General features: G+C 39.6%; 2 protein-coding genes across 3 annotated transcripts; one reads left to right on the forward strand and one right to left on the reverse strand.

Annotated features, from left to right (window-relative positions):
• The first annotated feature begins 762 nt into the window (after positions 1–762).
• Positions 763–11389, forward strand: Dcr-1 (Endoribonuclease Dcr-1). 2 transcript variants are annotated; one of them, XM_043422086.1, is made up of 21 exons: positions 763–1137; positions 1252–1367; positions 1838–1985; positions 2264–2559; positions 2650–3015; positions 3102–3259; positions 3332–3564; positions 3901–4263; positions 4892–5043; positions 5117–5261; positions 5619–5849; positions 5947–6126; positions 6261–6480; positions 6562–6737; positions 6824–7002; positions 7092–7345; positions 7441–8585; positions 8688–9263; positions 9869–10321; positions 10737–10902; positions 10992–11389. In XM_043422086.1, the coding sequence occupies exons 1-21, from the start codon at positions 1078–1080 to the stop codon at positions 11237–11239; spliced, it is 5865 nt and encodes a 1954-aa protein (XP_043278021.1). In that variant the 5' UTR covers positions 763–1077; the 3' UTR covers positions 11240–11389. The 2 variants fall into 2 exon arrangements, with proteins under 2 accessions (XP_043278021.1, XP_043278022.1); XM_043422087.1 differs by having other exon boundaries at positions 3901–4084; positions 4902–5043.
• Rad60 (DNA repair protein Rad60) lies at positions 11294–13218 on the reverse strand. Its single transcript, XM_043422093.1, has 4 exons — positions 12916–13218; positions 12405–12838; positions 11787–11931; positions 11294–11719 (listed from the first exon to the last, which is right to left on the reverse strand). Exons 1-4 carry the CDS (start codon positions 12983–12985, stop codon positions 11424–11426), a joined length of 945 nt encoding a protein of 314 aa, XP_043278028.1. The 5' UTR covers positions 12986–13218; the 3' UTR covers positions 11294–11423.
• Positions 13219–13250: the final 32 nt, after the last annotated feature.

Below are 13250 nucleotides of genomic sequence, written 5' to 3' on the forward strand. Positions count from 1 at the left end.
TGAAGCTGCGCAATCTCACAATCTAGTATAAGTGATGTTAAACAGGTTTTTAGGAAAACATAAATTTATTTATTGTTCAATCAAAAAAAATATTCAGCCATGGCACGAGTGCAATTGGATGGTTTTCATTTGTTTTCAGCGCCTCGTAAACACTGCGAGCAGCATCGATCATTCCAGTCACTCAATCTTGGTTCGATCGCAGAATCAACTATATACGCATTACGAAAGTTACTGATGTTTGTAGCTGGAGATGAATAACTTGATTGGCTTCTTATTAATTAACCACATCGAAATATTTATGATTAACGATGAATTGCCAGTGTACCATGAAAATAATGGGACATGTATTAACCCTTTTTTTGCAAATAAGAGTTCGACAGGATTTCTACTTTTTTCATAGAACCGAACTTCGCGGAGGAAGTATAAACGACTACCCAACACACAATTATCAAAATATTCGATTGAAGGGCTTTTATATTTGGATTATATTAGATTCATGAAGAAAGATTATTGAGTCTTGTAAAGATTGGAATCCGGATCGCTCGTAAGGAGAAAGCCCGTTGGATCCCTTTTCTGGTCGGTTTCTCGCTACAGGGCCAGAGTGTAAACACTACCATAATTCCTGACAATTAATTTACGGAACATATCATTCCTTGTCGATCGTTTAGGCCAATATGTTTGTGATAAAAATTAAAGTACGAACGTATGAATCGTGGATATTAAGGAAAATTATTAATATAAATGTACGTATTTCGATATAAGCTATTAAAAATGTAGGAGTAAGATTGTGCTTTTGCTCGTGGTTGTTACGAAAGAATTCAAAAATGACTTTTCTCTTTGCGAGGAGGAGAGAAAAACGCGTGCGCGCGGTGGCGCAGTGTAAAGTACACCAAAGTATATAACCTCAAAATCAGGGCGGCTGATACGATTGACAGAATTGACCGAGCCTGATGAGAGCACATATAAGCGTCAATCGGAATGGGTTTTTACAAAAGGTACTGAACAAATCAACACGAATACTTGATCAACTATGAAACGGTGAAAAGTGAAAACGCAACGAATAATCGCGTTATTCCCATGGCATTTCCGCTTAATGATCAGGTTTATACGAAATCTTTCACACCCAGAGAGTACCATGTAAGTATTTTAGCAATGACAACGCTGTACGAAAATGATAGCGGTCCGTATTTATTATCAGCTTCTAAATTTTCTTATTACCTTTCTTTGTTTTGAATAAAAAAAAAATTGAAGGTTCAGTTACTGTATGCCGCCAAGACGCGAAACATAATTGTTTGTTTGGGAAAGAACACTGAACAAACTTTCATCGTTACAAAATTAATACAAGAATTTGCCACTGGAAATAGAAGGTAAGAATTTTATAGGAGTTTTAAAAATTTTTTCTTGTTTATAAAATTCAAAACAGTCTTTTTTCTTTCGAGAAGTGTATTTTTAACATGGTAAACATGGGACCAGTTAACCGGTTAAGCAGGAATTTTGAGATTTTTAAAAAAATTTATGGTTTTCAGCCAAAATCATATATAAATCCTTGTAGAATTTCAAGGCTTGTTTGAAATGTTATTGCACTTGAATTTATTTAACCAAAAATTTCATCGGTTCCATTTGAATTTGATAATTGAAAAAATCAAATCACCTAAACACTGAATCCTTTTCATTTATACCTTTTTGATTCTAAATTTCATTTCTTCCATCTAAATCCTTTTGAATGATTTAAACTCCAACATCGTGAATCTTAAATCTGCCATTCTATTTTTGACCATCGAACTTGGAAGCTCTCAGTTTCAAAGAACAATAGTAAAAATGCCAATTTTATTTGCAGATCTTTGCAAGACGGAGGTAAACGAATAGTATACCTATTGAACGACGAGGAACGATGTTCCAGCAAGGCAAATTATATACGACAACTGACCGATCTTGGAGTAACGGAAGGGCGTGTAGAATCCCTGGAGTTATTGGAAGATGCTGGGGTGAATAAAATTCTAATCGAATTCTCATCTTTGGCACGCAACGGGATTTCGATTCTGATAACTGATCACTTTTCTTATCACATATGTTTTCATAAGTATTCCTCGATTTTGTTCATCATAGAATATGTTTGAATAACGCATCACAAAACTCTTCAACAAATTATGGAGTTGATGAGTACAGGCAATTTTTTTGCCTCCGAACGGAGTCTTAATTCCAGTACCACTGAGTAAATAATGTTTCCATATGAAGGAATAAATTATTCATTGTTTTCCGATAGGTTCTAACATGCACTGTAGAGGCGTGCCAAGAATCTCTGGCTCTGGGAAATCTTTGTCCAGCGTCAGTGAATTTGATAGTCGTGGACGAGTGTCAGATGGTTGCAACCGACAAACGTTTGGGCCAAGTGTTGGAAGCGTTTATAAAATGCAAGGAATCGCCGCGAGTAGTTGGTTTGGCGGTGCCCTTATTCGACCTGGCTGGCGAACCCGGCAGACTGAGTCTCGAGATCGAGAGGCTGGAAAAAATCTACGATTGCGAAGTGGAAACAGCCAGCGACATTCTCTCTGTTTTGAGGTATTTTATGCGAGAACAAAAAAGTAAATGAGAAATACATTTCTCCTTTAATTGTGAGACACCTACGTGACCACGAATTTTCATTTTCAGATACGGTCCAAAACCCCGAGAGTACATTATAGAGTACGACGAGAAAGGGGAAAAAACAGATTTGGAGAAAAGCCTGGAAGATTGTGCGCTGCACGCGCTGGATTTTCTCAAAGATCATCGTTACGATCCGAGCGAAATTTATAACGAACAATTCTTCGAGGATATACAAAAAATACCCGACCCGACAGAAAAACCGTGCGAGCTCGTTGAAGATTTTCTATGCGTACTACGTACACTTGGACCTTGGTGCGCCGACCGAGCGGCACTCGCCGTTCTCGTCCGCACTGAAAAGCTCAAAATAAAAACTCCGTACGAACGACATTATCTTCTTCTTAACATGGTCTCCTCGATTATGATTAAAATACGGTAAAAAACGACTCATAATTGTCCGTTATAGTCTCCATGATTTCTCGAGTCTTGCGACAATTTCAAAATTCAGATTCAACTTTTAGTGCTTTGTGCGATAGCGCCTTCGACTCTCTGACCGACAGGGAGAAAATATATCGTTACTCAAAACCCAAAGTTCATCGGCTTTTGGATACTCTTAAAACTTATACACCTTCGTCTACCAATTCGACCAATTGCACGAAGGATAGGCCCGGAAAAACGGGTAAAAAATCGAGAAATACTTTTTTCTGTCAACATACTTATTTCTTTCATCTACGGTTGTTTCTCTTTGCAGCGAGTAGTGGAAGCCTCACAGGAAGTACAACAACGCCACCGAAGCCGACAACAATTTTACCCCACAGAAATAGTTCCTATCAATCGAGAAGAGGTGGTGGACATTGGAGATCGAACGATGACAGGCATAAAACGGGGAGACATCATCGAGGTGTCACTGACCCTGATCTCCTGTGTGGTGTCGTTTTCGTTGAGTCGAGCTTCACGGCGAAAATCCTTTTTTATCTGCTAAACGTTCGTACTTTTATTCTATTTTGTTGATTCAATGCGTTTTCCTCGATGAAAGTATGGAGAACACGAAGCTAATAACATAGAAAGTTCTTAGAACGTAAAATTTTGTACTGCTCCCTGAGAGGAAACACGTATGAAGTTGTATAATCTTCGATTTTTAACATCTTAAATATGGAACAGTAAATCTTTACAAAATTCTGCTCGTGGTAACACGAAAGTGTTCTGAAAAAGTTCTCGAAATTATGAAAATAATGATAAAAAAATACTTCAGCTTACTATTGACGGATCACTTTTTTAAGACTTATTTTGTTAATTTTTATCTGTTAATCATGTCCGCAGGAAGTATCCCAGTGCGATGAGAATCTTCATTTTCTCTCGCCGTTGTATACGATTGAGAGAAATCAAGATGAATCAAGTTTCTCTCGGGATGTCGAAATGGAGCACAGAAAGCAGGAAGAAGTTTTGAAAAGATTTCGAATACACGAGTGCAATTTGCTGATAGCAACTTCAATACTTGAACATGGTATAGAAATTCCAAAGTGTAATTTCGTAATGAGATACGATTTTCCAAAAAATTATCAGTCTTACGTACAGTGTAAAAGTCGGGCTCGAGCGATTGATGCTCTTCATGTACTTCTCATACCTGCTGTCGAATCCAAACAACGTCTTTGGCAGCTAGCGCAGTATCACTATATTGAAAAGGTAAAATTGGTCATTCAGTTTCCATTGTCAATAATTTTTTTTTTCTCAATTACTTACGTTTCTGGTTTTTTTTATTATTCACAATGAGAGCAGTATTTATGTCTTCAAAACCGTAAGTTCCTCACATTTAGTAGGAAAAACAACCATATTTTGGATGCAGAAAAATTCTTTTCCCCCTTAAAACCCTAGTTTTCCAAAGTCTTCATTCGTATTTTGTGTGGTCAAGTAGTGAAACCTCTATGGAATCGAAAATGTGCTTAAATTTTGTTATCTTGAAATTGTCATATTAAAATATTGTTTTTTCCATAACAATGTTTAAATGAAAAATACCATAGTGTAGAATTCAATAGAAATTTATACGTTCCTAAGTAAATCTAAGTCAAACAATTATTCACCGTAAAAAAATTAATAACCTGCATCCGAAAACTTGGCTTGCAATTTTCCTTCATTTGCAGTTTGCTAAATATACGTTCCAATAATATTCAAGTTTGATAGAAATGTATTACGATCTTCGGTTCATTGATTTTGGTAATTAAGTGAAAATTAAACAAACGTTTCTCAACCTCTTTTTTCTTTTTATAGTATTACTTTTAAACCATCCAATTTTTGATCCGTTCATTTTGTGCAGATTCTCTTAGTCAAGTGTCGTAACAACGAGCCGAGTGAGGACGAAGAAAACGAGGCCGACTTGTACGCTCCGATCGTTCCTCATTATCAGCCTCTCGAGAGCGAGGACGCACCCAAAGTTTCCTTCAACTCGGCGATATCTCTCGTGAATATGTAAGACATTATCCTTCTCTGTCAAAATTACTAAATTTTAACAATCATTTAAAAAATCCTCTTTCCCTTAAAGATACTGCGCCAAACTACCGAGCGACACTTTCACGCGTTTGACGCCTGAATGGAGCATCGATCAAGTCGACGGCGTAGATAATACTTCCATGTACACATGCTCTCTTCGTCTGCCCATTAATTCGCCTGTTAAATACGTCATTTCCGTGAGTTTTGCAAGCTTGAACTGAATCTCTTCTGTCTCATGGTCGCAACTAATCGAATAGACCCAAGCGAACTCGCTGGGTCGTAAATGCAATCGGTTTACGAGAAAAAAAAATTCTGCGAGAATTTTTGTGATTACAAAAAATGTATAACAAAGAAGTCTAAATATTTTTCACCTAAATTGACAGTGCAAGTTTGTCGACTTTAAAAAAACACGAAATTTTTCTGGTGCGCATTAATGCAACGATATTTCGTCAATGAGTGCCAAACTGCTCGGGTCAATTAAGTTCAGTGACCATGGAGTATTATTCAGACAGAGATGGAAGACAAACTCATGATCTATTTTGTTTGTTGTTCAGTCATACCCGATGCCAAACCGAGCGATGGCTCGAAGACTCGCAGCTCTTCAAATGTGCATACAATTACATAAAGAGAACGAGATTGATGACAATCTTTTGCCGATTGGCAAGGAAAATTTCAAAGCTCGTCCCGAGGATGCCGAAGTTCCTGCTTTGCCTGACGAGAGTCGAGTCGATGATTCCGAAGCGAGGCCCGGTACAACGAAACGTCGACAATATTACTATAAAAAGGTTTGTGCTTCATTCGTCCAAGATCATTTCATTTTCATCACCGTTTACAAAACGTTTGGGATCAATGTCAAAATATTCTATTCGCTTTTCTCCGCAGACGGCCGAGGCATTGACCGATTGCAGGCCCGTCGTCGGCGCACCTGCTTATCTTTACCATATCAACATGTCTTTGAGTTGCCCTTTGCCGGAAGAACAAAATACTCGTGGACGTCGAATTTATCCACCGGAGGAATCGGCCATTGGTTTCGGTATCCTGACGCTCAAAAAAATTCCCAAGGTCCGTTTAGCTCTCGCTATGCTTCACTTTTTACCGCTCGTAATATTGCACCTCCATTGTGTGCACAGTGATGAAGCGCCCTTTTTTAAATTATTTTTTTCGTTTATTTTAAATATAATCGGTTCGTTTTACAGCTCTGCCCGTTTCCAATCTACACAAGATCCGGTGAAGTCCGAGTCGAACTGAAGCTCAGCAAAAACATGGTCGTTCTCGATGCGGCCAAGATCGAAAGAGTCGCCACTTTTCTAAATTACACGTTTACCAACGTACTGAGATTACAAAAATATCTCATGCTCTTTGATCCCAACGCATCTGAAAATTCTTACATTATTGTTCCTATAAAAAGTACGAGTGGTAAGTACGATTTGTTAACCAGTAGGATGAAAAGTCGCGATCATTTTAATAAGGTCGTTGAGTTCGATCGGATTGTTACAGATGGAAACAACGATGATATCAACGTAGATTGGAATTTTTTGGAACACATTTACGAGAACCGAGACGCGATACCGCGGGAGGTTCCGCAAGAGGAGAGAGTCAATTTCACGTTCGATTCATCAAAGTATCACGACGCGGTTATCATGCCCTGGTACAGAAACCAAGATCAACCGCAGGTACAATTTTATATTAAATTCCAAAAATATCGAATGGCGAACATTTTTGATGATTTTCGTTCTTGATTATTATTGTAATATTTCAGTATTTTTACGTTGCCGAAATTTGTACAAACTTGAATCCAAAGTCATCCTTTCCCGGCGACGGTTACACCACCTTCGAGGAATATTATTTCAGGAAGTATAACATTCGGATACAAAACGCGTATCAACCCCTGTTAGACGTTGACCATACGTCAGCTCGATTGAATTTCCTCACGCCTAGGTAAACAGTTTAACCGTTTTTTCTCAGACTCTCGGTCGGTTTTTTCTTTTGACTCTTTTTTTTTTTTTTTTTCTTTGAAATTCTGACAGGTACGTAAATAGGAAAGGTGTGGCGTTGCCGACAAGTAGCGAAGAGACGAAAAGAGCCAAACGCGAAAATTTGGAACAGAAACAAATATTGGTTGCTGAACTATGCGCCATTCATCCTTTCCCAGCTTCATTATGGCGCCAGGCGGTTTGTCTGCCTTGCATTTTGTACCGGATAAACGCTCTTCTGCTAGCAAATCAAATACGGTGTCAGGTCGCTCGATCTATAAGCTTGGGTCAGGAAAATTTAGACAATGGTAATTTCCTGATTTGTTCTTTTTTCTGGATGCATGTAACCCTTGAACTGAACATTTTCTCGATGAACGTTTCTCATCTGGAGTGTTGTTAATAGATTTGGAATGGCCTCCCCTGAACTTCGGCTGGAGCTTGGCTGAAGTATTGAGAAAATCAAAAGAGGCTGAGAAAAAAGCTAAAATCGAGGATGCCGCCAGAGGAGTAGAATTGGAAAAGAAAGACGAGAAACCAACTTCCGAGGAAGAGAAAGAAAGCGGTGAGATAAAGGACGAAGGTACCGGATGGGGCTGTGACGATGATGACGAATTGGAGATCGGTACTTGGTCAAACGACATGGCTGGAAATACAATGAGCCACGGGGTCGACATTACGACCGGTAGTGCGTTCCCGATAGATTCACAACTCAACTGGGGTGACGTGAGATACGGATCACCGGCGGCGTGTGATTCGGACGTGGACGCTTACGACTCGGACGAGACATGCAGCGACGGTATGTTGGATTATTCGGACGAGAGTGACGACGAGAGTCGAGGTCTTAAAATATCTTACATGGGAGAAAACGTCGCCGAGGCAGTGGAGGATGAGTCCCAAATAACGAAACGCCGTATAAACAAAAAGATTCTTGATCTTTTGGAAACTGAAAAAAATGGGGACGTGCCTCGGTGGCCAGAGCGAGGAAATCCTGACTCGGTCAATCATCAGGACGAAACTCTCGCTGCGATCCACAGGGATCTTCATTATCAATTTGTTAAAGAAAGAGAGATTGAAATAGTGACGAACGGTTCGTTGATAACGAGCGATCGGCCAATCAAAATTCAACGAAGAAATAACGTTCTTCGTTGTAGTGATGGTGGTGCGAACATTTTGAACGATACTTTGGAATACAACGATTATGTAACGGAAGTTGCAGATATGTTAAAAGCCGATATGAGTCGTAAATTTGACAGATCGAACGCGCCCAATAAATTAAAATCGCCAGAAAACGAGACAGATTCGAGTTTGTACGTGGCTGACGAGGAACTTTTTAGCTTTGACAAGCAACCGGAATTGGAAGGACATCCAGGTCCGAGCCCTAGTCTTATTCTCCAGGCATTGACAATGTCAAACGCAAATGATGGCATTAATTTGGAGCGACTCGAAACCATTGGAGATTCTTTCCTTAAGTACGCGATCACGAGTTATCTCTATTGCACGTACGATATAATACACGAGGGAAAGCTCAGTCACTTGAGATCGAAGCAGGTAGGTTTGTGAGAGACAGATCATCGGGTTCCACCGTTTGAAGAACAATTGAGTATGTGAAGAGTTTATAAAAAGTAAAGAATTGTTAACCATACTTGACAGGTGAGCAATTTGAATCTCTACCGTTTGGGACGACGAAAGATGCTCGGAGAGAGTATGATAGCGACGAAATTCGAACCTCAGGACAATTGGCTACCGCCGTGTTACTACGTGCCGAAAGAACTCGAACAAGCTCTCATCGAGTCTGGTGTTCCTTCGACTTTATGGAACCAGGCTGACATTCCTTCCCTCCGGGCTCTCGACCCCACCGAAATAACTCAACTTGTCAAAGAAACCGAACACAAACTCGGTAGAATGAGGATCGAACTTGATCGTAATGAAACTCGAGCGATCAATGATTTAGACGATTTACAATGTTTTATACCCTACAACCTTATAACTCAACACAGCATTCCGGACAAAAGTATCGCGGATTGTGTCGAGGCTCTCATCGGAGCTTACCTTATTGCGTGTGGACCCAGGGGAGCTCTTCTTTTCATGGCATGGCTCGGAATTAACGTTTTACCAAGTCGAGAAATCCGGCTCTATCAGGAAGCACCACCGACGAATTATGTTCCTGGCAGTACACCTTTCGTTAGAGAGGTCGATGCAGACACTGGTCAAATATCCTGGAGTCAGGTATTCAGCAAGATTTTCACCACACCTTCACATTTCAACCTCGCCTCTCACTTTTGATTTGTCTTAAAGTTTCAAAGTGTTTGATCTCAAAAATAAGTGGACACGTCTTTTTTTGGGATTTTCCGATTTGGTAGTTTTTTTAATTTTCACACTGACTTTAATAATGTTTACATTATGCTGCAAAAAGTATTTTTCAGTCCTCCGGGCGGAAAGTGGCAACTTTCGGCCCGCTGCGCGGGCCGAAGTTGCCGCATTCCGCCTGCGTCGGACAGAAAAATCGTATACACTCCTACTATTACTATTACACACCTAGGGAGGGAAAATAGACTACTTCAAACCGCGGGCAGAATTGTCACCCGAGCCGAAGGCGAGGGTGATAAGCACGCGGTTTGAGGTGGTCTAATTTCACTCCCGTGGAGTGTATACGATTTTTCTGTCCGACGTAGGCGGAATGCGGCAACTTCGGCCCGCGCAGCGGGCCGAAAGTTGCCACTTTCCGCCCGGAGGGCTGAAATATACTATTTATTGCTCTTTGAATTGTTGAAAATCAAAAATATCATTGAGACTTCGTTTATTTTTTTTTTAACCTTTTTCTGGCGTTACAGATTCAATATGGAAAATTAGAAGAGCCCCCGAATCCACTGCTGAGACACGCTCCGGATCCAGAAAATGAACTCGCCTCGATGCTCGATGGCTACGAGAGGCTCGAGCTCGCTATAGGTTACCACTTCCGTGACCGAAGCTATCTTCTTCAGGCTTTTACCCACGCTTCCTATCAGCCGAATAGACTTACAGATTGTTATCAACGTTTGGAATTCCTCGGCGACGCGGTCCTCGATTATCTGATAACTCGACATTTGTACGAGGATTCACGGCAACATTCACCTGGTGCGCTCACCGATCTCAGATCTGCTCTCGTGAACAACACCATATTCGCCTCTCTCGCTGTACGCTGTGGCTTTCATAAATACTTTAGACATTTATCACCTGGCTTGAACGTCGTTATTGATCGGTTCGTCAGAATACAAGAAGAGAACGGGCATTCCATCAGCGAAGAGGTGACGTTTCGCTTTTCGATATTATCATTTCCGTATTCATGTTAGAAATCCTTCCTATTTCTCATTCGCATGAACTATATTCAATAATCCAAGAATCTCAATCGTGCTCTTTTACTTCTCAGTAACTTACAGTTTTCAAAATGTCGAGATGAAATTCTGTATGCGAATAAATTTAACAGGAAAAAAGCGTAACACAAAAAAATAACTCTTTACCAGTATTTCAAACTGAAATAGCTCATTAGTAAGTATCGAATATATATTAGAAGTGAAATAGCAGGATTGATTCTTCGATCTTTGAATAAATTTGATCCGTTTGTAACCGAATCTGGCAGAACTGAGTGCGAAACTCTTTTTTTTAAACATCAAATGATATTCGTTCACTCAAGTTGTTTATCTTCATTGTGAAAAACAACAGTATTATCTTATTGGAGAGGAAGATCGGGAGGAAGCAGAGGACGTTGAAGTGCCAAAAGCTCTTGGTGACGTGTTTGAGTCACTGGCCGGTGCCATATACCTCGATAGTCGAATGTCCCTCGATGCAGTTTGGGGAGTGTACTATAGAATAATGAAATCCGAAATCGGTAGGAAGATTTTTTATCTGTTCATTCTTGTAGGAAATTGATTACTTTTCGTTGTTATGGATTTTGTATTTTTTTTTTGTACTTTGTAGAATTATTCAGCACCAACGTGCCGAAATCACCGATTCGTGAGCTACTGGAACTCGAGCCGGAAACTGCGAAATTTGGAAAACCGGAAAAGCTCGCGGATGGAAGGAGAGTGAGAGTAACGGTCGACGTGTTTGGCAAAGGCTCGTTCAAGGGCATCGGACGAAATTACAGAATCGCAAAGTGTACGGCGGCGAAGTGCGCGTTAAAGAAATTGAAGAGAACACAGACTTCTCAGCGGGACAAGCTATGACTAAAAGGCATGTGCAGTTCCGCAGGTATACTCACTTAATTGAAATAAACACTATTGAAATTTACCTGAAATTTCATTTTCTTTTTTCGTACAATGTATGTGTATATTGTATAGAGAAATGAAATAGAAAAGAAAGCGATCGTTTGACAAGATTTTTTCACAATTGAGCTGTCGTGGAATGTGTTCACGTCGATGAAATATAAAGATCAACGCAAACTTGATCCTCGAGATCCAGCGATTCAGGAGTGTCGGAGGGACTGATTGTGTCACCGTCAAATTCTAATTTTATCCGAGAAGGCTCTACGTTGAGCTTCTCTGCAACACTTGACACCACTTTTTCGAATGCTTCATCCATTTTTAGGTCCACCTCTATCTTCTGTTTTGACGCTGCCATTTGTACTTTCACCCGACACAACTTGACCTTGCAGTTATCGTTGCTGTTTCTCTCATTTGCAACGTTTGCGCTCACCAATCCTCCTTCTGTAATGATCAATTCATACAAAAGCTGCTTCACAAATTTTATTTTTCCATCTGAATTTTCACTTACCAAGGAAATCTATGACTTTGAGATCGATTGACGCCGGCGTATCTTTCTTGAGAATCTCCCTGTTGCCCAGCGTTAGGAGAATTTGTTTCTCTGACACCCCTTCTTCATCCGCAAAGTGTTTGAATACTTTTTCAAATGTTTCATGCTGACAGTAAAAAAAAAACATACTTCAGCCAATGTCTATATAACTATAGATCTATGTAACATTATTATTGTACATAAACGTTTTTGATGAACTCGTTTAAGCAAATTGTATGATGAAGCATGAAGCATGAGTTTTATAATAGCATCCTCATTTGCTAGACTTTTATAACAAAATGATTGAAACATACAAATAGTTATAGTATATTGTATGAAAATGAATACAATGAAAGCTGGAACAAAAAAAAAGCAGAGGAAATTCTGATAAATATTCAGAAATAGAAGGTATCCACCTTTGATTTTGATCATTTTGAAATTCTTATTCTAGGCATTGTCCCAAATGATTTCATATATATTGGGTACTCCAAAAATAGTGCAGGTAAACTAAACGTGTGCTTAACCATGTTTTTTGTGATTGAGTTTTAAGCAAAGAAAAAGAGAGATAAATGTTTACTTGAAAATCTGTAGTATGATTACCTTTCTAAGTTCAAGACGCACAATTCCTTTGGACATCCATTTAATTTTTACATCTACAACATAATCTTCATCCCCTTTGGAAACATCATGATCTCTGTGTTCAAATGAATCCTCACTGATATCAAAGACAGGTAAATCATCTTGAATAACAATCGGATTTCTTCTTTGACTAATTTGTGTGGATGCTAGTGTGGCTGTTCTTGAAGAGACTCCAGAACGTACACTCCGTCTCGAGTTTCTTGTTCGTCGACCTCCACATTGATCAGGAACATCATGAACGACATAATTCCTAATACTACTCGGAGAAATGATGGTAACGACAGTGTTGTCTACTTGATTTCGAGAATCAGTAACTCCGAGATTTTCTTCGGTCCGAACGGTCTCTACTTTTGGGGAATCCGGCTGGGGGATAAGGGGATTCTTTTTCTTCAAAGCTAAACACAAGTATTATTTACAAATTTAAACGCGATGTTCATTTGTTTTGTATTCGTTTAGTGTACGTTCAAATCACCTTTAAGACGGGCCGCCGCACTAACGTAAATATCGTCATCATCACTGGATGTGTCGGAGGTTAAATCCATCTCTGATTGTTACTACTAACAATCAGATTATGAAAAAACAATTGGAAAATAAACAATGATTTGTCCGTCCCTGCCTAGAGTGCCTAGACGTTGACTCGAAAAGGATGTCCAACTATACTACAGACGTAATAATAATGCAAAAAATGATCAAACAGCACAAATTATGTAATTCTTGTCGAAAACAAAATTTGCTTGTGGTTTACAGTGGTGTCAGTGGTTTGTTGTGGCCGCCGCTGTCCGGCACAAATCGACCGGCAGGTGGCGA

This window comes from Venturia canescens, chromosome 6 (genome assembly GCF_019457755.1).
Source record: "Venturia canescens isolate UGA chromosome 6, ASM1945775v1, whole genome shotgun sequence".
NCBI classification, from domain to species: Eukaryota; Metazoa; Arthropoda; class Insecta; order Hymenoptera; family Ichneumonidae; genus Venturia; species Venturia canescens.

Coding starts and splice junctions, on each gene's coding strand:
- Rad60 (XM_043422093.1), bottom strand. CDS start 12,985: ATGGATTTAACCTCCGACACATCCAGTGATGATGACGATATTTACGTT. Junction 11,932..12,404: donor TGCGTCTTGAACTTAGAAAG/GTAATCATACTA, acceptor TTTTACTGTCAG/CATGAAACATTTGAAAAAGT. Junction 11,720..11,786: donor CAAAGTCATAGATTTCCTTG/GTAAGTGAAAAT, acceptor TGATCATTACAG/AAGGAGGATTGGTGAGCGCA.
- Dcr-1 (XM_043422086.1), top strand. CDS start 1,078: ATGGCATTTCCGCTTAATGATCAGGTTTATACGAAATCTTTCACACCC. Junction 6,738..6,823: donor GAAACCAAGATCAACCGCAG/GTACAATTTTAT, acceptor GTAATATTTCAG/TATTTTTACGTTGCCGAAAT. Junction 7,346..7,440: donor TCAGGAAAATTTAGACAATG/GTAATTTCCTGA, acceptor TGTTGTTAATAG/ATTTGGAATGGCCTCCCCTG.